The sequence below is a fragment of the Polypterus senegalus genome, chromosome 12, assembly GCF_016835505.1.
Source record: "Polypterus senegalus isolate Bchr_013 chromosome 12, ASM1683550v1, whole genome shotgun sequence".
Classification (NCBI taxonomy): domain Eukaryota; kingdom Metazoa; phylum Chordata; class Cladistia; order Polypteriformes; family Polypteridae; genus Polypterus; species Polypterus senegalus.
Genome location: NC_053165.1, coordinates 29,000,297 through 29,025,749, shown reverse-complemented (window position 1 = coordinate 29,025,749; position 25,453 = coordinate 29,000,297). Strand labels below are relative to the sequence as shown.

The 25,453-nt window shown below is 40.3% G+C and overlaps 1 protein-coding gene across 9 annotated transcripts in view; it reads left to right on the top strand.

Annotated features, from left to right (window-relative positions):
• Positions 1 to 25,453, top strand: part of LOC120540046 (voltage-dependent L-type calcium channel subunit alpha-1C-like) — a 1,017,626-nt gene that overhangs the window by 799,744 nt on the left and 192,429 nt on the right. For all 9 annotated transcript variants that reach the window (XM_039770507.1, XM_039770503.1, XM_039770506.1 and 6 more), the window contains exons 20-21: positions 3,060 to 3,189; positions 24,234 to 24,293. In XM_039770507.1, coding sequence (XP_039626441.1) covers positions 3,060 to 3,189; positions 24,234 to 24,293 — 190 coding nt within the window. The remainder of the gene's footprint in view (positions 1 to 3,059; positions 3,190 to 24,233; positions 24,294 to 25,453) is intronic.

Genomic DNA, 25,453 nt, shown 5'->3' with positions numbered 1-25,453 from the left:
CACCACCATTCATAGGTGTGTATATGGGGTGTGTCAGGCCATATTCTTCAATCTAATGAGGCAATACATCACTTTACCTGATGTGGAAGAGGCATGGCAAATTTAGCAGCAAAGGCACACAAAATACCTCAAGTGTATGGTGCAATCGACGGCTCACATATCCCTGATTATGTTAACAGAAAAGGTTTGACATCTGTTGTTCTGCAGGCGGTTGTTGATGACACATTAATGATGAAGGACATTTGTGTTTGGTCACCCGGTAGTGCTCATGATGCTGACGTATTCGTGTTGTGAACGACAACCCCAGTGCCTCTTGCACCGATTCCCCAATGTCCAGGGCTCACAGTCTCTGTGCCTCTTTCTCCTGGCCGCCTCCAGTCCTTTCTCCAGCTCTGTCTGCTTCCTCCCGACATCCACCGCTCACTGAAGGGAGGCAGCCCCTTATATACACTTCCCGGACGAGCATCAGGTGTTCCCAGCATTCTTCCCTTGGCCACGCCCCAGCATGGCAGAAGTGCCAGCTGTCCTCCCGGCAGCTCTCCAGGTGTCCTCCAAAGTCTTCTCTCGGGATATCCAGGCACCGGGGCGCCACCTGGCGGTGGCCACGGGTCCCTACAGGGATGGGCTTCCAAGCCCTTAACCCGAGGTCCCCAGCATAACCAGGACGGACGCCCCCTCTCGGTCTGGGGGAGGCACAAGCCCTCCTCCGGTCCTCCTGGGCGGACCACAGTGTCTTGTGACCTAAATTTGAAAAAAACTGTTTTCATTGCAGTTTTGTGAATTCTTGCTTTGTCGAATCGCCCCAAAAACCACCTCAAGTGAGCGTATAAACTGTTTATGAATTTTGAGAGTTTTTTTTTTTAATTCATGAGGTTCCATTACCTTTTTTTTCTGCAATTTCAAAATGTGTATTAAGGAGGTTAATGGAAACATGGCTTGTGTAAGCAGATATCTTACAACAAAACAAAATGCACCTGTTTACATATACCAGAAACAGAAAATATGTATAAGCACATCAAGACATGTATGCTGGGATGGGAAAAAAAATCCGTTCAGTTGCAAAAATTTTGAGGACAACAATTTTAGACTACCCTGTTGATCTAAAACTAAAAAACTTTTTTTTTTATGCCCAAGACTAGAAAATTGACACAGGTAAAACTATAGTTCTATTTGCATACAGTATGTATTTCTAGAGTAGTGTAGGTAATTTGTCCAATCAAATTACATTATTAAATTATTATCCTCTTGCCAACAAAAGTAAAAGTGTTATTCTACTGTCTATTACTTGCACTTGTATAATAATGCATAATTTGCTCTTTTGCACATGGTTAGTGTTTATTGGATGGGATGCATGTGCGCTAACTTCAGTTACTGAGTGCCATAAGGGCCTTTTTTGTGTCACAGAAGACAAATAGTTCATCTCCAGGTTCATGCAGCACTTTCCATTTCAAATGTTAAACCAGCAGTCACTTTAGATTTCACAGACTCAACAGAAAGCTCAACTTGAACATGGCAACATGAAAAATCTGCCGCAGTGAAATAAGATTGTGTGTGAATACCATTAATATATGTGTGCATCTTACTTGACAACACCTGCAGTTAAGCTAGGATGAAGTCCAATCTGCAAAATGTTAACTAGTCAACAAATGCACTCCTGACAGTGTGAAACAGATAATGAATCTCATTGCATCCTTGTCTGTCTCTACAGTATTGTAGTAAAAGCAAGCTTTCAAAACATCATTGATACATTGAAACAGAGGTACACTGCTGTATAACATCATGATGGTTTTCATCTGATACAGCAGTGCCTGAAATATACAATGAAACAAAATCAGAAATGAAGAAGTCCTTAAACAATATAGGTACAGTTTTACTTTGTGTAGTGACACTGCATGTGAGAGAGGCAGGCAAGTCTCAGCAGCAGCAGGTCAAACTTTGCCGGGATGAGCCGTGCATGTTGAAGGAGCTTAAAAAATGAGAATATGAAGTTCAATTCCGACCCATCAAAGAAAAAGCCCTTACTAGGATAGTTTTGTGAATATTTTAACAAAGGGAAATACATTCAGTTTCGCTTAAATTGGTGGCTCTTCAATATTAAGGTAAAAGTAGCCCAGGACCAGGCTGACACCCTTGATGCCCAACTCCCTCACTTCCTATGCCATAAAACCTTGAGTCAGGTCCCAAGGAAATGTAGACCTCTACATTGAGACATGCTGTTTGTTTATAGTAAAATGTGTTTGTATTTTAAATATGGTGTAATGTGCACAATCTAATAATTACATGTTTTTATGGGATGAAAGAAATCAGTCTAATTAATCACTGTGTATTTCAGGAATTTAAGTCATCTCATTATAAAATGTGCCATCAGAAGAAACCAGAAAAAATAGCAGGTTTTAGCAGGGTTTTTACCAATTGAAACAAGATGTATTGCTTGTCCTATCAAACAGATTTTGATCATGAATACCAGAGATCAAAATAATGCCTTTCTTTTAAGGGGCAAAACAAAATGCCACGCATATGAGCAAAGTCTTTCTCCAAAGTTTTAGTTAGTAAAGCAAAGTTAAAGTCAAAATGAAATAACATGTTAGTTTGTTCAAGCACCAGTCTGTTCTGAAGTTGTTTTCTTAAATACTCTTAAGTTTGGACACAGTGAAATGTGTGCTGCCATCTTTTATGCCGTAGACACCATGATGTAAAAAGTCACATGACATGTTCATCACATGCATAGGAACCACAAATCATTATAGATGCTAAAATATGTAAAATGAGTGTGCATAAAATGTTACAACATTACCAAAATGATCAAAAATAAAAAATTAATGACATACAAAAACGTTCAACAGAATCAGTAACACTTAGCAGATTAATCTTTCAAACACTCACCTTACAAGTATACTGACGTTATCTTTGCACTGCTAGATTACTGTATATTAAATAAGCTTTGGTGAATAATCATGAATTTCCATAATCCACAAACTTTGTCAAAGTAATGAAATAGCTGTAAATTTTTTTGTTTTACATCAACTACTAAAAACTATGTATTTTTTATCTCTTTTCAGATTCCGCATTTTTTGCCATAAGACTGTAAACCACAACATTTTCACCAACCTAATTCTCTTCTTCATTCTGCTAAGCAGTATTTCCTTGGCAGCTGAGGATCCAGTGAGAAATGACTCTTTCAGAAATAGGGTAATTATTTACCTTTGTGCTTTATATTTTCATCTCAAACAGTAGAAAACTTTTGCCACTGAAGGTCATACATGCAAATAATTTCACTATCCTCTGTACATATGAGAATAAATTTGAAATTGAACATGATTTTTAGCATTAAAATGTGTGCATTATTACTTTTAAATAACAAAACGTGAAAGTAATCATGAAGTTATTCTAAGGTGGCATGACTATTATTTAAGGTTTTTTCTGAGCACTTTAAGGATATTTTCCTTAACTTTTAGCACTTGAGGATTTGGATAAAGATATTGAGACAATGTGGGATGTACTGTGTGTGTCATTATTTTTCTACATTCTGTGTTCTACTTTGTGACCACTATGAAGTGTATCAGAGCCCCAGACACAACTGCCAATATAGAGTCCAACAAAGGTTAATTTATTTGTCAAAGTACCTTTGTTAGACTTCTTTGAAATGAGCACAACATTATCGCATCCTTCTTTCTTTCTTTTCTTTCTTTCTTTCTTCCCTCCCTCCACTCCACTGCAGGCAAGTTTTGTGTATTTCCAGTCCCAACTCAGACTCCCTGGCAGAGGTGGTGAAGCTCCTTTTAAGTCATGAACCAGGAGTAATTCCGGTGTAACAGTATGTCCTCCTGGAAACGCCTCCGGGTCAGGCAGAACCTCTTGGGAACCTGGGAGCCTGTAACTATCAGCTTAATTTAGTTGCACCCAAGAACCCCATCATGGATGCCCAACCGGACCTCCAGTCCCCATGTGGCTCTGCAGGCATCCAAAATGGAACCATACCAGAGCTATGCAGCCACCCAACCTACTGGGGGTTGGGATGCTATGTTCCTGAGAGACAGGCTCCCTCAGTTTTTCTGTGGTGGTTCCCTGTTCAGAGAAGGTATCACCAACCACCTTGGCCAGGATATCTGTCACTCCACTTCCTTCTTTATAAACATCTATATTACATTTTTCTAGTCAGTAAATATAATTTTCTTTTGATATTGTGGTTTGTGAATGAAGTTTTCACTAAAGTAAAAGTGTACCTGCCAGGCTGCAGACCTAAAGAACAGAAACTGACAACTTTTTACCAGTCATCCCCATCATGGTTAAAATGTAAAATGAAAACAAATTGCCATTTTGTGGCTTCATATGAATTGTTGTGATTAATTGGAAAAACATATCCTGTTATTATGCTCCTAGTTTCGTACCAATTGCTGATTAATGTTTTCATTTTGTTTCTTGAGGCATTATTGCTGCTAGTTTTATTGTATCAATGATGCTGCTTTGCCACACATGATGCCACATGACATAATTTACTGGCATGTATTTAAGAACAATGGCATGCTTCATTTCTGTATATAAAAAACACACACACATTCAAAATGTCTGGTTATTTAGGGCAAGTAGAAGAGGACGTTAGTAATATTTTGATTTTCTGTTTGGCAGTTCTATTTTTTTTTATGTGTTTTGGCAATTGTTTCTTTGACTTACTGGTTCTGACTGTTCTTTGCTTAGTCCCTTTCTGGTACCTTCATTTCATGGTCTACACTAAACATTTGTCCTTTGGGACATGATGTTTCTTCACATCACGACACTTTCTGTGCACGGCAACAAAATTAGGAATGAATCAAAGCTCCGTAGCACAGCTACTCAGTTATGTCCAGTGGCTACAGGTTTTTGATTTAACCAATTTCTTTTTTACTACTAAAGGAATGTTTTTTGGGGGGCCTGCCTTTAATGAACCCATTTGTTATGATTTTGAACATTTAATTGCCTATTATAGTTTTAAACAGCTTCAGTTCTCTTTTAATTGTTGCCTGTTTTCTTAACCAGTCATTAGTTCATAATGAGGTTCAAATGACAAAGGAATCACCAGCTCTCCAGCTAACATGCTTCCATTTAAACCAGTGTATATGCATCATGAAGTGTCTATGTCAATAAAATGTTTAGAAATAAATACAAGAGAATGAAAGGACCAAGGAGTACAAATCTATTCTGGACCTCAAAAGATATGGATAATGTTTTTAAAAAATGAAAAATCCACAGTGTGGTAAAGGTTTGTCTTAGCAGAATTAAAGCACCAACAAACTATATAATTAAATGCCAAGTTTTGTTATCTGGTAAATCTGGTGTCTAATTGTGAAAACTGGTTGGAACAAAAACCTGCAGCCCTACAGGACTGTAGTTAAGGATACCTACCTTACAGGATTTGGAATAATAGTAAGCAAAGTTGTACCATTTTAAAGGTGTTAAATAAGTCTCATTAGGAACATGCTGAAATTTAAAAAATGAAATTATTTTGTATATCTGGTTTAGTCAGCAGCTAAATAATAACTCACAACTTCTCCAAAAAGAAGTACCACGTTTCAAACGTTTATTCTAAAAAAAAATGCTACAAAATAAAATAAATTTCACTACGACATAAGAAAGGGTATACAAAGTAGATTTTTTTTCACTGTGTTTTAAAAATGATGTCTTCAAGGTGGTGGCCATCATTAGCGATAGGCTCTTAGAGACAATTTCTGAACACTCACATGACTCATTCGTCCATTTCAAGAGGAACAGCAGCAATTTGGAGAATAGCGTCTTTGAGGGCTTCAAGGATTTGAGGTTGGTGTGTGTAGACCTTCGACTTGAGATAATCCCACAAGAAGAAATCACATGGATTGAGATCAGGCGAACATGAAGGCCACTTTACATCATCTCGCAGGGAGATCAGCTTCCCTGGAGACATTTCATGCAAAACTTGCATAGATCGCCGCACCATATGAGCTGTTTCTCCATCCTGTTGAAACCAGGCATCCACAAGTTCTCTAGCATTTCAGTGTAACATTCTGATGTGATAGTGACCGTTGCTCCCCCCTCCTGAAAAAAGTAAGGGCCTACAATACCAAATTCTGCAATGGAGCACCAAACTGTAACACCCTCACTGTGCAGGGCTCTCTGATGAAGTTCACGAGGACTGGTTTCAGCTCAATAGTGAAAGTTTTACTTATTTACTCAACCATTCAAATGGAAATGAGCCTCTTCACTGCACATGACGATAGCATCTCGATGAACGGTTTGCAGAATGTTTGCCCACAACTCTCTACGGCTCTCCCAGTCTCTCTCAGTGAGATTCTCCACTACCATCATTTTGTATGGCTGGAAATTAAGGTCCTCACGCATTATCCTCCTCAAAGATTTGTTGGAAATGTCTAAGGCGAAAGCATGCTTGCACGCTGAACGTCTAGGAGACTGCAAGATTGTTGCTGTTACAGATTAGTTTTTTGAAGAATGCTTTAACAGCGAAAGCACAGTGCACACCGGACCCAAGGCATGTTGCCGATTGAAAACTACAAGGGATATATGTCAAAGGACCTGCAACCCAACCAACTCGGCTGCCTCTACCTCACGCAATGACCTTGATAAATGTGGTACTTCATTTTGGCTCACCCAGTATTTTTTAATCTGTTAAGAGAGAGAGAGAGGGGTTAGGAGCACACGCTGATGCAGCGCATTGTCGTACCCACCACACGACAAACCAACTCAGGATCCAGATACGGTTTCCCCTAAACCACTTAATCTGTGTTCCTTTGTATGAACAACTGCTCTCTATGATATGTTTTGATTTTGTTTCTCCTTATTTCTCAAAAGTTTAATCAAATTAATGATTTATTCTTTAGCTAAATGAAATATGGATCATCATATCTATCAGCTGACTGAATTTTGAAGAGCTAGGTTAGCAGCTCACATGACCTTCTATCTTTAAATAGGTTCAGTTCCCTAAACTTTTCAATAGGAAATGCTCTAAATCTGTGGGATATCCATGTCTCATGTTCTAAATGGACTGTTAGAGCAAGGAAGAAATGCAAATTTCAGTTTAAGAAAAGTTAATTAATAGGTAAAAGTGCACACAAATCAAGCCTTGCCTTTCTCCATTTTTGGGCCACACGTGACAGTAAGGCTATTTTTTAAAAAATGACCCAGGCATGTGTGCTGTAATAAGCAAAATAGTAATATTATAACATAAGGATGACAGAAGTGGAAGCATAGTCATCTATAAAAGTAGTACAAACTTACGAATGGTATCCCACCATCTTAATTCTTTCTGTATCTAAAGAATTGCCCAGAATGAGTAAACAGAGATGTTTACTTGCATATTTGGTAAGAGAAGGATGAGCATGTTTTGTGTTCCTTTGTCCAGTTCGCTTTTGGTTTGCTTGCATCTTATGCTTTACTGCATTTACAGTCCTTCAGGTTCTCTTTTCCTCTGGCCTTTTGTTGCAGGCCATGCTCTGGGTATTGGGGTCCTGCTATGGATCAGAAGTTTAACGCAGGGCTTCACAGAAAGAGAGAGAGAGGTGAGATTGGGTTATTAAGGGAGGAGTGGGCATTTTGCCTTTGGCTTCTTGAGGTACTCATTAGCCCAGTCTTTTGTGTGATAATTGCCACATAGTTTTTGGTTGAGCCTGTAGAGCCTAAGTATACCAACACAAAGACCATTTTATTGTAATTGATGCTTGCTTTAAAGATAAGAGATCACGATGATGCATTCTAGATCCACAGAGATCACACTCTTTGGCTATAGTGGGAGTTTGATGTTAAGGGTCAGTAAAGGGGGGCTGCAGGTCATGTCCAAGGAGGACAATGTTACTTGGTCTTACAGTCTCTGTATGTGCTTCTGTGTGTGGATCCTATTGCTGATATATGTATATATATATTTTTTTTTTCATAGTGCAGTCTCTTGTCTTTTACTCATTTCTCCAGATGTGGCTTGATTTTAGCATTAAACAGTTAATACATAACATTATTGTAGCAGTCCATTAAATTACAATGGATGAAATGTGATGACATCATAAATCTCTACATACTTTTTGCATTTCCCTACTATTTTAATGTTCTCCTCCAATTGAAATTATTTGGCAAATTGGGTAAAGGCATTGCAACATTTTTTATTTCAGACTTGAAGAAAATTACCATAATTCATTAAATTGCTTTGACATTTAGAAGTGGGCACACTGCAAATAGGTTGTCTAGTGGAATACATAAAATACATGCCTTTGAATGATATTCTATTAAATAATGTGCTTCAAAGCTGAGTCCAAACAGAATATCAGTCGTATCATCATAAATGATGTAGAAATTATCAATATTCTGTAACTGGGGTTGCACAGAATGATTCTCAATTTTAAGATACTGTACAGTATTTCAAAAATGTAATTTTAACAGGTTTTGTCATTTTAAAAATGCATACTGCAGTGTCAATTAGAGGTGAAAATAGACTTTAGGAATCAGCTAAAAGGGAAACATATTGCAGCTTGTCTCAGGATATTAATAAACGGTCCTGTAGTCCAGGAGTGCCTGTTCATTGAGGCAGTGGTGAAGTTCTTTTTCTTCCACACAAGTATAAAATGCTCAGAAAATACAGGCTTTTATATTACTTGAATTAAATAATTGTATGTTTTATATTTTGTTATAAAAAGAACTCTTTTTATTACCACCATGATTTAATTATTTATTAGTGTCACATCTTTAAGAAGGAATAGCCCCATTTGCATTCATTCATTGTCAGTCTGTAGTATCAGAAAACTTAGCAAGAAAGCCGCCTTCACTTGTGACTCGGTATCTCCATCCACTATGTTCCACTTCATTTGTTCTCCCTTCTGCATTTTTAGACCGTTCTTGCTGTGTACTTTGTTTACAATTGTGGGTAAAAAAATATTTCAATTCCATTTCATGGAACTTTATAGTAGTGTTTTACCTAGCTGAAATAACTGGAGTGCTGACAGTTTTCAGATTTGCTTTCCTTAATCACTCATAATGAAACAATATGAGCAATTTTTAAATTAGATGTTTTTTCATTGATTATTTCATAGTTGTATCTGAAGACAGACAGCAATATTGTTGGTAACAGCAGCTGGAGAGTATCTGTCGAGGTGAAAAGGACATACATAGGCAGTCAAGTGCAAACGTGAGGAGAGAGACAATAATTCACACCTAAGTACCAATGTTTGATAGAGTTGCTGAAGGTGGAATGCAGGTTCCTTCCTTCCTTCCTTAAAAAGCAAAGTAAAATATAATTACGTTTTCAGGATAGAGTTTCAGAGTTGCAAAAACATAGGCATTTGAAGTGAAGTAATTTAGGAAGCGTCAAGGAAGGACAGGCACGTGATGTCTACACTGATGAAGTAATTAAATATTTATAATCATAAATCCAATTAGCATCAGCCGTGGAGCTTCTAATGTTATTCAGCATTGCACATTTTATAATTGTAGTTAATTGCTAGTTTTACCAGTGTCCAAAATTATCCATAGTTTTTGCTACTTCCTCATTACATTTTGTGCATTTATTTTGTTGTTACAATATATGCAAATGTTATCTGATTTGTGCCTGTATTTGACACTAAATTGTTAACTAATGTAAAAAGATAAAAGTAATAGTCACAGCACAGATCTCTAATATACTTCATTAATAGCCTGGCCATTACCCTGGAGCATTTTTTAATTTTTATCTTATTTTTACTTTATTTTCTGGCTGCATACCAGATTGTAATCTAGTCCATTTCTTTAAAAGTTATAAATCCCAGTCATAAAGCAATGACTCAAGGATCAGACTGCCAAGGTCCCCATCTTCGGCCACCACCCAACTCACACTGCACCCAACCTCCTTGGCCCCTCCCATATATCTTAAAGATAGGGTGAGAAGCTCAGTCATCCGGGAGGGGATCAGAGTAGAGCCGCTGCTCCTCCGCATCGAGAGGAGTCAGATGAGGTGGCTCGGGTATCTGATCAGGATGCCTCCTGGACGCCTCCCTGGTGAGGTGTTCCTGGTACGTCCAACCGGGAGGAGGCCCCGGGGAAGACCCAGGACACGCTGGAGGGACTATGTCTCCCGGCTGGCCTGTTAACGCCTTGGGATTCTCCCGGAAGAGCTGGAAGAAGTGGCTGGGGAGAGGGAAGTCTGGGCCTCTCTGCTTAAGCTGCTGCCCCCGCGACCCGACCCCGGATAAACGGAAGAGGATGGATGGATGAAAGCAATGATTTTGTGCCAAAATATGTAGTTAACTATATCAAAGTCCTCTATGTGATGCATGGGAAACCATCTGCTACGTGGAATTGCCTATTGTGCTGTAACACCTGAGAAAAAGTGACCAAATACTAATGATATTTGGTGAATAATTTTAAAAATATAGTAAAGCCAGATTGTAATTTTAAATAACTCTGGTCAATTGTTTCTGCTGGTCAGCTTTTATATGAAAGGATTGTTTTTAGTCGAAGACTGAAATTGAAGAATAGCAGGTGCTTCTAGATTTTGAATGTCTAATGACAAAACCTTCAAGTTTCCATGGTAGTTTTACTAACTTATTATAGAAAGCTTCAGGTCAAAATAAGATCTCTTGTAGATAATGATGGTTAAGAGAATTATTTACAAATTCCAAAATTTGATTTGCATCCTAGTTTGTTTTGGCCTGGATACCCTGATATTTCTTGGTTAAATATTCATAAAGTAAAAGATGCTTACTCATTGTCCCATTAAGATAATGTTTTAGCCGTATTAAGGAGTATTGCAGATTCAGTACACCTAAATGAGCAATATACAGTGTAAATAGCATTTACTTCTCCACTTGTTTTATGTAAATAATAGCAAAGTGTTGGGATTTATAAATAGGGTAATCTTTTTTTTTAAACTAAAGCTTATTGTTATTAGATTTTACACTGCTAATTACACCTTCAGAAAAGACTAGAACACTTAAAAGTGATATTTAGTCCCACAAGCCAAACCATTTCAAGCTAGACCCAAAGGAATGCTCCCTGATGTGTTGTTAAGTAAAAATGTTTGCTTATTTAACCAGTGAATGTTGTGTATCCACAAACCCTAAAAAAATCAGACTGGTAGCAAACCTCAGAAAAAAGCTGGCCTAATGTAGTATACCAGCCAGGTCCTTTCAAAAGAACATTATCTTCGTTATTTGAAATGGCAGTGTTTTCCAGTCATTTCATGGAATTTCAGGTTATTCACTGCTCTATCCTAAATAAACTCGGTTCTAATTTGAAGATCCATGTATATGTGAAAGATACCCAGAAAACTACAAACTGTTGATTACCAAGTATTGTGGTAGATAATTAGAATTTAGGGATCGTCTTGACTTGATGTTGGTTGTTGGACAATCAAGGTCAGTAGGATTGTAAAAATGGTTGCTGGGCTGAATGGACTGTTCTTGTCACCATTGTTCTAATATCCTAAAGTACAAGGACACTAGATGAAGTTTTAATTTGGTGTTCCTAAGTAAACAGAGAATCACCCCTGACCCTGGAAATGATTATGTATCACTGTCAAAGGGTCACAGAAAACCAAATTTGAGAGGAGAGTGGGCCAAAGGCTGAATTAATGGGAGGAAGAGAAAACAGTGTATGGAGGTATGGGAATGGAGTATTGTGGTATTATAGCGTGCAAGCCACCTCTTGGGCAGGTGTTCATTTAAGGCAGGCTTAGAGAGACTGAAGGTTTTGTTTACTTAGTTTCTATTTTCTATGTTTTGTCCTTCTAGTGACTATCACTGTCTTATTTGCTTCACTTGTATATTAGTGCAGCCTTTTGACATCCTTTGTATGATTCTTTTTTATTGTCATGGAAGAGCTTTGTGCCCTGGGTATGATGTTAAACTGCAAGCAGTCCTCCAGCTTGCAGGGAAATCATAGTAGTTGGTGGCAGGACTGGCACTTCAGCTGCAGTAAAAAAAAATTCACGCACTTCTGAGACGACAGACAGGACTCCTTTCTACTCTCCGCTGGAGCAGCTCTGCTGGAGCCACCCATAGGAAGAGTGCTCACATTATGAAGAGGATGGGGGGGGAATGTCCTCGGGAGCCTCATCCCCAAAAGAGTCAAAACCGTCAGAGAGCCAGTGGGGTCAGGCCCGGAGGATCGGAACTGGTGTGGTGTTGAGCCATCATCCACTGCACAGCAGCACTCTGGTCCCAATTTGAGGCAGCCCATCCAGGTAGGCACATAAAAACATCTTGTATCTCCAGCATAATGATTACCTTCCTCTACTGTCGGAGGAGCTTTGCAAACTCTGCATTTCAGTGGCGGCACTGTCTGAGGTACACAGACCTGGGACTGGCCAGATCTCTGTAGGTGGGTACACCTTTTACTGGTCTGGTTGCTCTGATGGCTGTCATACTCGGGGAGTAGCTGTTGCTTTGGCGGATTGGCTCGTTCCGATGATGTCCAATGTCATTCCTTTCAACGAGTGTATTATGAGACTCAGATTAAGGTACTCTCTGGGTGACTTGTCTGTTGTCCCAGTGTATGCTCCGACCATGGTGAGGGAGACATTTTATTTGCAACTTCACTCTGTGGTTGATGGGTGCCCACGAAGTGACACTCCTATGGTCATGGGTGACTTCAATATGACCACAGGCTCTGACAGGGCCGGCTATGAGGACAGTGTCAGTCCCCATGGGTCTGGTGACCGTGGGGAAAGTGGCTCCACACTCCTTGACTTTGTTAAAAGTCAGGGGCTGCAGATCACTGGATCCTTGTTGAGGCTCTTACAAAACTGCAGGGTCTACAGAATTGCACAGTTTGTGAATTCTGACCATAGATTTGTTGTTGCTATTCTGAAGATCCAGCATAGGTCCAGTAGGCTACCACCTACTAGGAAAATGAGCATGGACTTGGCCAGACTCCAGTATCAGGCTGACAGACTTGGCTGCAACTGCTGATCTTAATGTAATGTGGGAGACCTTCCATGACAAGAACCTGAAGGTTGACGGGGGTTGTGTTGGTGTTCCCAGTGTTCCCAGGTGGAGGTGTTTCATCTCGCAGGGCACCCTGGATATCATCAAGAGGAGTCACAGTGCACAGCTTGATGGCAACTCTGGTGTGTACCAGGAACTGAGAATGATGGCTGCGAGGTCTCTGAGGGAAGATAAGGATGCTTTTTTTAGAGAAATCTGTGTGAGCAAGTGAAGCACTATCTATGGTCTAGTGACCCACTCCTTCTTACAGAGGAATCGAAGCATTACGTACATCCAAATATTTTCCTTGGAAAGTTGCAATCAGAGTGGTTGATGGAACGGTCCTTACGGATGACACTGCAGTTGTGATCTGCTGGGCTGGCTACTTTTAAGCATCCATTTAAAGCTGAACATCCAGCTAGGACATTGGATATTTCTGAGTCCACAGTTCTTGAAGCTGATCCTCCAATTAGCTGTGAACCACCCAATCTCACTGAGATTGCACAGATGGTAAACCAGCTGAGGGTAGGGATCTGTGGTATCCTGAGTGAACTTCTCCAGGCTGGTGGTAAGGCTGTCCTCCTGGCTTTGCAAGCAAGCTTTGCTTCCATTTGGGAGACGGACATCATCCCAATTGAATGGAAAATGGGACTTATCGTCCCTATCTGGAAAAGGAAGGGTAATTGCTTGGATTGCGGCAACTACAGGGGGATAACACTACTCTCGGTGCCAGGCAACGTCCTTGATACGGTCATCCTTGGTAAGATCCATGATCACTTGCTCATCTACCATGGTCCTCACGTGAAACTTCGAGAGGCACAAGTATAGCGTAACTGTAGTCACCTGTATGCTAAAAAACATTGGCGGTACTCTAAGTTGTAATTGGAAGAGCACTGCTCAGAAAACTGTCATAGAAAGAATGTACAGCAGACAGTACACAGTATTTATAAATTGAGCTTTGTATTGAATCCTTAATGAAACTCATTATTCTCAATTGAGTCAAAACTGTGATTATTTAAACAGTCATTTTGCCACAAAAGATAAGGATATATTAATTATATTTTTTAAAAAAATATCTCAAATTTCTTAAATTAGCATTATTAAAAAAAGCCTGAAGCTTACTGATCAGCTTCTTTAAAGCTGATGAAATTCTACAAAGTTGATTCAGTTCATCTGGACATAGTTCTTTTCCAGGGAGATACGTCCAAGTGACTTCCTCAGTCTCAGTTGACTGCAGGTTTCTCCAATCTTATCAACAGTACCTTTGCATAATGACCAAAACTAGCACCATTGACTAACAATGGGCCATGTGATCAGTGATATGCAAGTTGTCCATTGATCAATGGCCATGAGTACCATTCACAGAGAGTTGGGGAATGGCTGCAATCACCGCATTGTAAGATGGTGAAAGATGTACCCATAGGCCCCGTCCTCGGTTCAGAGATGGTCGTTTTTTTTTCATGTAAATGGCCTCTTTGACTCCTTGCTCAAACCAGCATTCCTCCCTATCCAGGATGTGCACATCTTCATCAGTGAAAGAGTGACCACTGTCCTGTAGGTGTAAATAGACTGTGGAGTCCTGGCCTGACGAGGTAGCTCTTCTGTGTTGTGCCATCTGTTTTGCCAGTGGTTGTTTGGTTTCTCTGATGTTTAATTCACGGCAATCCTCCTGGCTGTTAACTGCGTAAACTATATTACTCTGTCTGTGCTGGGGCACCCAGTCCTAGGGGTGGACCAATTTTTGCCGTAGCGTGTTTTGAGGTTTGAAAGCCACTGAAACCTGGTGTTTTGAAAAATACATCTCAGTTGTTCCGATACTCCTGACACTTAAGGGATCACCAAAGATTTTTGCTTAGGCAGCGGTTGTCCTTCCTCTCTCCTGGATTGCTTAGAGCATTCTTTAGCTGTCTTCCCTCCTTTGACAAAAGTTCAGCTGAGATAACATCTTCTCAGGGCCTTTTTGATATGATGTTCTTCTGCTTCCCTGGCCGTTGTGTCTGTGGGTATGGTGTTTGCTCTGTGTTGTAGAGTCCTGATGACACCTATTTTGTACTCTAGTGGACGGTGAGAGTCAAACCTTAAATACTGATCCGTATGCATTGGTTTACGGTACATATAAACTCTGAAGAAAATCAGCAATTGTCCATTGATCAATGGACAATTTGCATATCAGTGATCACACGGCCCATTGTTAGTCAATGGTGCTAGCTTCGGTCATTATGCAAAGATACTGTTTATAAGGTTGGAGAAACCTGAAGTCAGTTGAGACTGAGGAGGTCACGTGGATGAGTGATGTAACCTATCTCCCTGGAAAAGAACTATGTCCAGATGAACTGAATCAACTTTCTAGAATTTCCTTACCTAAATTATTGAGCATGCATCCAGACAAAGTTGATGAAAGTTAACTCTGCCAACATAAACAGTGTAGTATCGGTGAAAAATAAAAGTTATTTTTCTCAGCATATTTTATTTTACATTTTGTAGACTTTTTGCACATCTGGCTTATTGGCCAAATATAAATGGAAATATCTACATGCAAATTAAAACAATTTTTTTTTTTGAAGTTGAAATAGTAGAAATAAATTATTTTAGGGAATGTCTGATAACTTTATCTACTCACAATTTTATATATACTTTAAAAATGCCTGAAATATTAGTTGGGCGGCAGTGGCGCAGTGCGCTGCTGCCTCGCAGTTAGGAGACCCGGTTCGCTTCCCGGTCCTCCCTGCGTGGAGTTTGCATGTTCTCCCTGTGTCTGCGTGGGTTTCCTCAGGGTGCTCCGGTTTCCTCCCACAGTCCAAAGACATGCAGGTTAGGTGGATTGGCGATTCTAAATTGGCCCTAGTGTTTGTGTGTGTCCTGCGGTGGGTTGGCACGCTGCCCAGGATTGGTTCCTGTGTTGGCTGGGATTGCCTCCAGCAGACCCCCGTGACCCTGTATTCGGATTCAGCGGGTTAGAAAATGGATAATTGGATGAAATATTAGTTTCATATTCTTTCCCCACCCTTATATTAAATTTAGGGGAATCTCCCCAGTGCCAACAATTTCAAAAATAAATTTCAAGCACTATGCTATTATGTAGCATAGTAGTATAGTAGCCATTTATCCACGATGGATCTACGAGTTTTTTCGTAGGCTCTGGTAATTCTAGTGTTAAGTCAGTGTGTGTTCACTAACTGTATGATGTATGATGAATGCTGAACAACTGAATAAAACAAGAGAGAAAATAAACCACTTAAGAAAAGAATATACAGTATATAAGCTACTGTATCCTTTTAATTTTTGGATATGCTTAAAACATTAAAAGGATTTTGCCTCCTACCAAAACTGTGCAAGTGCACCTCTGATCTAAAATAGGGCTAATAAACATTAACTTTATTGTATGAAACTTTCTGTGTTTCTCACACGCTTAATTTTGTTTCATGATTGGATGTTAGTTGACAAAGGGAATAATAAACAAGCTGAACTGCTTTTTGTTGTTTTATATTTGTTACTTTAAACAAATGTCTGATTAATGAATAACCATAAATATCTCATAATTGACTTTTTTGTTTTACAAGGTCTCCCTTTTCATTACTAGCTAAGGTTTTGATGGTTCTCCCTACCCCCAACTAGTGGGAAGTTTTCAGATATTTTTGAAAGTTATTGTGCTTAGGAATCCAAAGTTCACAACAATTGTGCCCAGACTTAAACACTTAAAAAATGTATCCATTAAGCACATTGTTTAAAATAAGTAAATTTTTGAGATAGTGTTTACTAATTCTTCAATAATTAGCATAGCATTTAGAACACTCTTAATTAAGGTTATACAGATTCCTTAAAGTATGAGTGAAGATCATCAACTTGGACCTAGATTACTATTCAAGAAAGCACCTTTGTAGCTGGCAGTACAGTGTCCAGTACATTGTAGAACTCAAACTCGCTTTCTATACAAGAGTACAATGGAACCCTGATTATCCAAGGTAATGTGAACCAATGCTACCTCAGATAGCTGTAAAATCACTGCTCAGAAGATGTGAACTGACACAGAGAGAGATCAGTAACATCACCAGGGAAGCACACCATTCACTGTGGTCAAGAACAAGCTCTGCATGGCTGACAAATGGAGGATCTATATTTGCCTCACACTGCAAAGCAGTCACTACTTAGCCATAGAATGTGGTTTCATAGCTCACCACTGGCACTTCCCCACAAGTCCTTGAACTGAAATGTTTCGGGGTGTAAGTCAACAGCAATTCAATTGGCAATATCGGTGGAATTTGCACTGTGGGTGGGTGGAGTGTAGCAGTGAGGCTGTGCAGAAAACGTGGGTACTGACAGAGAGAGAGACCAGCTGACATCACAATGGGAGCACACTGCTCACAGTGGTTTGAGAAGGGATTCTGTATTGGCTGATGGACCAGATGTCCATTTAGCCAATGCTGCAAAGTGTTTGCCCCTGAGCCAGAGAATGTGGTTTCACAGTTCACCACAGCATTCTGAAATGCATAAACACAAACATTCTATATGAATGACACAGTAAAGCAAGTGTACAGTATTGGACAATAGCAGAGGAGTGCAGTTGGAAAGGGGTCAGTAAGTCATACTCACCTTCCCACCATCACCAGCTCCTCGACTGCTCAATCAGTATAGTCAAAGTTAAAAGGATAGTATTTACACACTCAGTACAGTATTCACAGCACTATATAAGAAACATCACCTGGATGCACTAGGAAACATCATCAGTGATGTATCCTGAGGTCATTGGGCATTTCGGGTCTCGCAACATCATACACCCTCGCTCAGGCGACCCAGCCGGGGTTGATAAATCCCCAACTTGTATCCCAGTAGCGATCCACGGATCAGCCCTCTTCATCCAAAGCCACCTTGAGGCTTTCTCTGCAGCTTCACTTGCAGATTTAGTGGCCCTCTTCTTGGCAGCTCCTGTTATGCCCAACAGTGTGAAGACTCTGCAGAGTTAGCATCCTGCAAATCTTCTGCAGCCAATTTCTATGGGCTCATAGAGTACCCTCCAGCCTCTGTCCCTGCACTCCTCCACCAGCTCCTGGTACTTGGCACGTTTCCTCTCGCTAGCTTCCTCGTTACGCTCTTCCCAGGGCACTGTCAGTTCCAGCATGATCAGTTGTTTTAAAGGCCACAGATGTAATGATCATGTCTGGCTGGAGTGTTATTGTTATAATTTGCTGCGGGAACTTTGGCTGGTTTCCCAAGTCAGCCTGCAGCTGCCAGTCAGAGGCTGTGCGGAAGAGGCCTGTTACTACTACATTTGCCTGGCATTGCTCTCCCGCTTTAACAAAGGTAACTGCCTTCTTTTGGCCATGGAGGAGTTTGCTTGTCTTGATGGCTGCAGCCAAGCTTTCAGCAACTGCCTTGAGCACCTTGTCATGGCGCCACCGGTAGCGGCCGTCTGCCAGTGCCTTAGGGCAGCTGCTGAGTAGATGTTCTAGAGAGCCTCTTCCTCAACAAATTGGGCAGGATGGTGTCTCGCTCTTTCCCCAGACGTGGAGGTTTACTGGGCTTGGCAGGGTATCGTAGACCGCCTGCACCAGGAACCGGACATGAAAGAAATCTCCTTGCATGATTTCTGACCAGGTGATCCTTCACTGGAGAGTACTTTCTTACCTTGTCCATGCACCATGTTGCCGGAGTCTTACTGCCCTGCTCACTCTCTCTTCCTCCACCCCTGCTCGGATCTCTTCCTGGAGTAGATGGATTCTCTCCTTGCCCTGGGCCTTGCCGACCTGGGTCTTTGGGAAGTAGCACAGACCTGCTCTACCTGTTGCCACGGTGCCCACCAGAGCCTTCTGTCTCAGGCGTGACTCCTCCACCTCCACAACCTTCTCCGCCCTCCATTTCCTGCCTGTCCTCACCTCAATGCCAGCTGCTGACACCATATGATTCTTGGAGTCCCTGTACTGTAGGTCTTCTCTGGTGCGTGCTACTATCAGTTCTTCTGTGAGGCCGTTAAATGGTAGCTGCAGGATGTTCCTTGTTCCATACAGTGCTGCGCTGGTGAGGCTGCGTGGGAGTCTGAACCACCTCCGAAGAAAGCTGCTGATCTTCTTTTCAAGGGACTCAACTGTTGAAAACAGGACTGCATATACCAGCAGAGGCCATAGGACCCGGGGCAGGATTGCGTGCTGATAGATCCAGGCTTTAAACCTACCAGGCAGGCCAGACCTATCAACCTTGGTGAGCCTTGTCCCAAGGTCCTGGGTGGATTTCTGAACAGCAGCTGTGTCTTTCAGACTTGAGTCAAAGACTTTCCCCAAACACTTGACTGGCTACTCTGTGATGGATGGGATGACTGTTCCCGCGATAGCAAATCGGTACTTATCAGTAACCTTCCCCTTCTTTAGCACCATGGACCTTGACTTGGAAGGCTTAAAACTCATCCTTGCCCACGTGATGAGTCTCTCAAGTCCTTGTAGGATCCACCTGCTCCCAGGGACCGATGTTGTCGTGATGGTTAAATCATCCATAGAGGCTCTTATCGGGGGCTGTCGTACACCCGACTTAGTCAGGGGCCCTCTGCATTCTCCCTCGACTGCCTTGACCACCATATTCATGGCAAGGGCAAAAAGAATAACGGAGATGGTGAACCCTGTTATTATTCCCTTGCCAAGCCAATGCCAGTCTGATATTTCTGACCCAGAAGTGACCCTTATCCTGAAGTTGTTATAGTAATCCAGGATCAGATCCTTGATTTTCCTGGGAACATGGTGGCCATGTAGTGCGAGCTCAACCAGCTTGTGTGGTATAGGCCCATAGGCATTGGTCAGGTCCAACCACAACACAGCAAGGTCGCCACTGTTCTCATGAGCCTCTCTGATCAGCTGAGTTACACATTGTTTTCACATACATCTTTTAAGGAATATTGCCTGAGTCGAAACCACATCATTCCTTACAAATGTACCATAAGAAAAAATGTAAATTATTGATAAAATACAGAAAACCACACATACAGTACAAATGTGCATGTAGCACCCAAAATGTTCAATCTACATTTGAATATTCACATACTGTGCAAACTTTGATTTAATATGAATATTCAAACAAAATGTTTTTGGCTTATTTGATAACCATTGTATATAGCTTGGGATATCATGTATAATATAAATATGTAAGATTATGTTCTGTAATTCTACAACTTGAGGTAACATAGGGCATTAATCCTATATCTTTATGTCATTCATTAGCAGTGTAGTATAAAATAAAGTTTCTTTTTCTTTATAACTATGCAGTGATGTGTGCAGTTTACAAATGAAGTTTGTATTTTTACTTTGTTTCTGTGGTTGGTCTTCTTCTTTTTTCGGCTGCTCCCATTAGGGGTCGCCACAGCGGATCATCTTCTTCCATATCTTTCTGTCCTCTGCCTGTTGCTCTGTTACACCCATCACCTGCTTGTCCTCTCTCACCACATCCATAAACTTTCTCTTAGGCCAGGGGTGGCGAACTCCAGGCCTGGAATGCCGCAGTGGCGACAGGTTTTCATTCTAACCCTTTTCCTAATCAGTGACCAGTTTTCACTGCTAATTAACTTTTTCCCCATCACTTGAATAGCCCTGTTAGAAGAGTTCAGCCCTCTGAATTGATTCCTTTCTTCATTAAATGACAGCCAAGCAGAAATGAGATGTAAAATGAGCTAACAGATGACCAGCTAAACTGGGGCTTCTAACTTCAACCAATTTCATTCCAATCACTTTCTTAATGAGAAGCCAATTCTTGCTGTTAATTAAACCCGTTATTTAATTCCATGGCTTGTTGCTGCTCTCATTCTGCCACAGCACACATTTTCTGTTCTTTCTAAGAACACCGTCAAAATGTTTTGGTGACCTGAGAGATTAACCTTATCAAGACCATCACCTCTCTTTAATTTCAGATATTGTGTAATGGGCACAGGGGAGCTGGTCATGTGGTGGCTTGTTTTGTGTCTCATTATTGTTTGGCTGCTAATTTAAGAAAAAGAAACAACTTTGGGGCCTGAGTCAAGTTAATTAAAAGAAGTCATCAGCAGCAAAAACTGGTCACTAATTAAGAAGATGGTAAGAATGAAAACCTGCAGCCAGTGCAGCACTCTAGGCCTCAAGTTCGCCACCCCTGTCTTAGGGCTTCCTCTTTTTCTCTTGCCTGGCAGCTCTATCCTTAGCATCCTTCTCCCAATATACTCAGCTTCTCTCCTTTGCACATTTCCAAACCAACGCAATCTTGCCCCTCTGACTTTGTCTCCTAACCATCCAACTTGAGCTGACCCTCTAATGTACTCATTTCTAATCCTATCCATCCTCGTTACACCCAGTGGAAATCTTAGCATCTTTACCTCTTCTACCTACAGCTCTGTCTCCTGCTTTCTGGTCAGTGCCACCGTCTCCAGTCCATATAACGTAGCTGGTCTCACTACCGTCCTGTAGACCTTCCCTTTCACTCATGCTGATATCTGTCTATCACAAATCACTCCTGACACTCTTCTCCACCCATTCCACCCTGCCAGCACTCGCTTTTTTACTTCTCTTCCATAATCCCCATTACTCTGTACTGTTGATCCCAAGTATTTAAACTCATCCACCTTCGCCAACTCTACTCCCTGCATCCTCACCATTCCACTGACCTCCCTCTCATTTACACATGTATTCTGTCTTGTTCCTACTGACCTTAATTCCTTTCCCCTCTAGAGCATATCTCCACCTCTCCAGGGTCTCCTCAACCTGCTCCCTATTATCGCTACATATCACAATGTCATCAGCAAACATCATAGTCCACGGGGACTCCTGTCTAATCTCGTCTGTCAACCTGTCCATTGCAAATAAGAAAGGGCTCAGAGACAATCCCAGATGTAATCCCACCTCCACCTTTCCCATAACTTCATCCTGTGGCTCATCAATTTTATCCCCCTGTAGTTACTGCAGTCCTGCAAATCCCCCTTATTCTTAAATACCGGCACCAGTACACTTCTTCTACCAAAAAGGACTCTGTTCTGTTGGGCCCTTGAGCAAGGCCCTTAACCTGCATTGCTAAGTGCTTTGAGTAGTGAGAAAAGCGCTATATAAATGCAAAGAATTATTACACTCCTCAGGCATCCTCTCATTTTCCAAGATTTCATTAAACAATTTTGTTAAAAACTCCACTGCCATCTCTCCTAAACACCTCCATGCTTCCACAGGTATGTTATCTGCACCAATGGCTTTTCCCTTCTCCATCCTCTTCATAGCTGTTCTTACTTCCTCCTTGCTAATCCGTTGCACTTCCTGATTCACTATCTCCATATCATCCAACCTCTTCTCTCTCTCATTCTCTTCATTCATCTGCCTCTCAAAGTACTCTTTCCATCTGCTCAACACACTCTCCTCGCTTGTGAGTATGTTTCTTTCGTTATCCTTTATCACCCTAACCTGCTGCACATTTTTCCCAGCTCTGTCTAGCCAATCGGTACGGGTCCTTTTCTCCCTCCTTAGTTTCCAACCTCTCATACAACTCATCATACACCTTTTCTTTAGCCTTCATCACCTCTCTTTTCACCTTGTGCCTTATCTCCTTGTACTCTCGTCTACTTTCTGCATCTCTCTGACTATCCCACTTCTTCTTTGCCATCCTCTTCCTCTGTATACTCTCCTGTACTTCTCCATTCCACTCTCATCCTCACTTTCTTCCTCTTCTTGATCTCCAACGTCATCTTACAGACCACCATCCTATGCTTCTTAACTACACTTCCCCCTGCCACCACTTTGCAGTCTTCAATCTCCTTCAGATTGACTCTTCTGTATAGGATATAATCTACTTATTTGCATCTTCCTCCACTCTTGTACATAACCCTATGTTCCTCCCTCTTCTTAAAATTTGTATTCACCACAGCCATGTCCATCCTTTTGGCAAAATCCACTATCCTCTGACCTTCTTCATTCCTCTCCTTAACACCATACCTGCCCATCACCTCCTCCTCTCCTCTGTTCCCTTCACCACCATATCCATTGAAATCCACTCCAATCACCACTTTCTGTCCCTTGGGTACACTGTTCATCATTTCGTCCAACTCACTCCAAAAATCTTCTTTCTCATCCTTTGTACACCCAACTTGTGGGGTATATGCACTAACAACATTCATCATCACACCTCCAATTTACATTTTCATAATCATTACTCTGTCTGCCACTTTTTTCACCTCCAAAACACTCTTGACATTCTGTTCCTTCAGAATATCCCCTGCTCCAATTCTTCTCCCATCCACACCATGATAGAACAATTTGATTCCACCTCCGATCCACCTGGCCTTACTCCCCTTCCATTTAGTCTGTTGCACACACAATACAGTATATCAACCTTCCTTCTCTATATCATATCTGCTAACTCTCTCCCCTTACTAGTCATACTGCCAACATTCAAAGTTCCTACCCACAGTTCCACTCTCTTTACCTTCCTCCTCTCCTCCTGCCTCCGGACACGTCTCCCACCTCTTTTTTGGTTTCTGTGGTTGGTATATTACTTCATTTCTGAACGTGACACTAAGGTTTGGCACCATAAACTACAGTTAAGGTCGTGAATACAGCAATGCAGCATCATTTGTACTTGACAGAAAAAAAATTACATCTCAAAATAAATGTAACAAATATGTTATGTGTAATAACAGCAGATAAAATATTTACCAAATTCATTTGTGTGTTATACTTTATTTTATACTTTTGTTTTATTCTCATATTCAGTACAGAGAAGATTATCTCTTCTGGAGATTAGTCATGCTTAGCATGAGCCAACTTAAAATGCACCAGCAATCAAGTTATTCCTACGAAGAAATGATCAGGGGAAAATATAGTTTAATCTGTGTAGCATACAAACACTTCACAGTGCTTCATTTACTGAGTCATTGAGTAAGGTAATTTGATTTAGAAGTGCCTTGCAGCGGAAAAAGCAAATAATGGCACCAATTAATACTGCAAAATAACTAGCCAAGTAGGTGTTTTGCTATGAACACACATGACTGCACTGTGTAAAATGTGTTGTTTTTGTAATGGTACTCTAACCTTGAAGAAGCAGTCCGAGGTAAAACAATTCTTTAAGCAACCCTAACATTATTTTCTCTATTTACTCTTTATGCCTTTGTATATTGTTTTGTTTTAAATTAATATGATATTCCTTAATACTGTATGTCTTAATTTAACTCCATAACTTTATGAACCATATAGTTTGTATTGATTAAGTTAATTGTTTATGTCAGTGATGGAATCTGTATGATAATATTAAGAAGTTATATGCTGAGTGAAATGCAACATAGTGTTTTATTTGTGGGAAACATATTTTTGTGCTTTTTATTTAAAATATTTCTCTCTCTTTCTTCAGATTCTAGGATATGCTGATTATGTTTTTACTGGACTTTTTACAATTGAAATTATCTTAAAGGTAAATATGTAATTTCATAATGCAAAATACATTTTAGCATAATAGTCTGTACTAATAGTATGTTTTGTACAAACTGTATGTTTTTGCACTGTACAACCTGTAAAGAAAGTTTTTCAAGTTTACATACTGTATCTGAAGGTATATGTAGAAGGGATCTGAAGACTAAAAATTAATAATTGATATACAGTGGTAAAACCACATGTCTGTCACAGTTCAGATTGAGGAAGGATGATTGTAGTTTAGCTTACTTAAGAAAAAATAAAATCATTGGTAAATAAGCTTTTTCTGTTACACTACTGTTACATAAATAGACATTTGATTTATTAAATCATATTATCAAAATAGTTTTTTGGCTCAATCATTAGTAAATGAGCTAGAAAAACTACAACATATATAGTATAGTATATATTAAAATAAATCAGTTTTGTAAGTGGTAGTTAATGACACTCTTGCTATTTTTCTTCCTAATTTTATGTAGTATTACATGGTCTCACTCACATTGTGGCATAGAAGACAAAATAAAAGTGTTCCATTGAATGATGTATGACTAAAAAATAGAACCATAACAGAAGGTATCACGTGAATATGTTTATTTACTAAGGTTGTTTGTTCAATCTGGAAAAGTGTCAGTGTTGTATTGTTGACTGGGTGGCTAATCTGGCTCCAGCAGTCTGATATGCAAATATCAGCCCAGTAAGGTATTATCATAGGACAAAGCTGGGATATGTGACTCAGGGTGACAGACACTTCATAGCATTTTAACAAGTAAAATATTGTCTTGGACAAAATTTTAGACTGTTGGGAGGAATTAATATGATGAGTAATTTTACACTAAATTAGCTCATGCCTGTTGAAAGTTAAGAGAGTGTTTTCTATTCATGCTTAATGTGCATTCATTTTTTGTAAATGTAATTGTAAGGACTTGCTCTCCAAACATCTGTAGTAGTAGTAATAATAATAATAGTAGTAATAATAAATAACATTTATATAGCACTTTTCTTGCTACTTAGAGCTCTTTACCTAGATATAGGGGAACCACCTCAACTGGATAATGTAATGGCAGCCATTATTGTGCCAGTGTTCTCACCATTCATTAGCCATAAAGTGGTAAAGGGATGAGAGAGAGTAATGAGAAATGGGGAATAATATGGGGGCCAAAA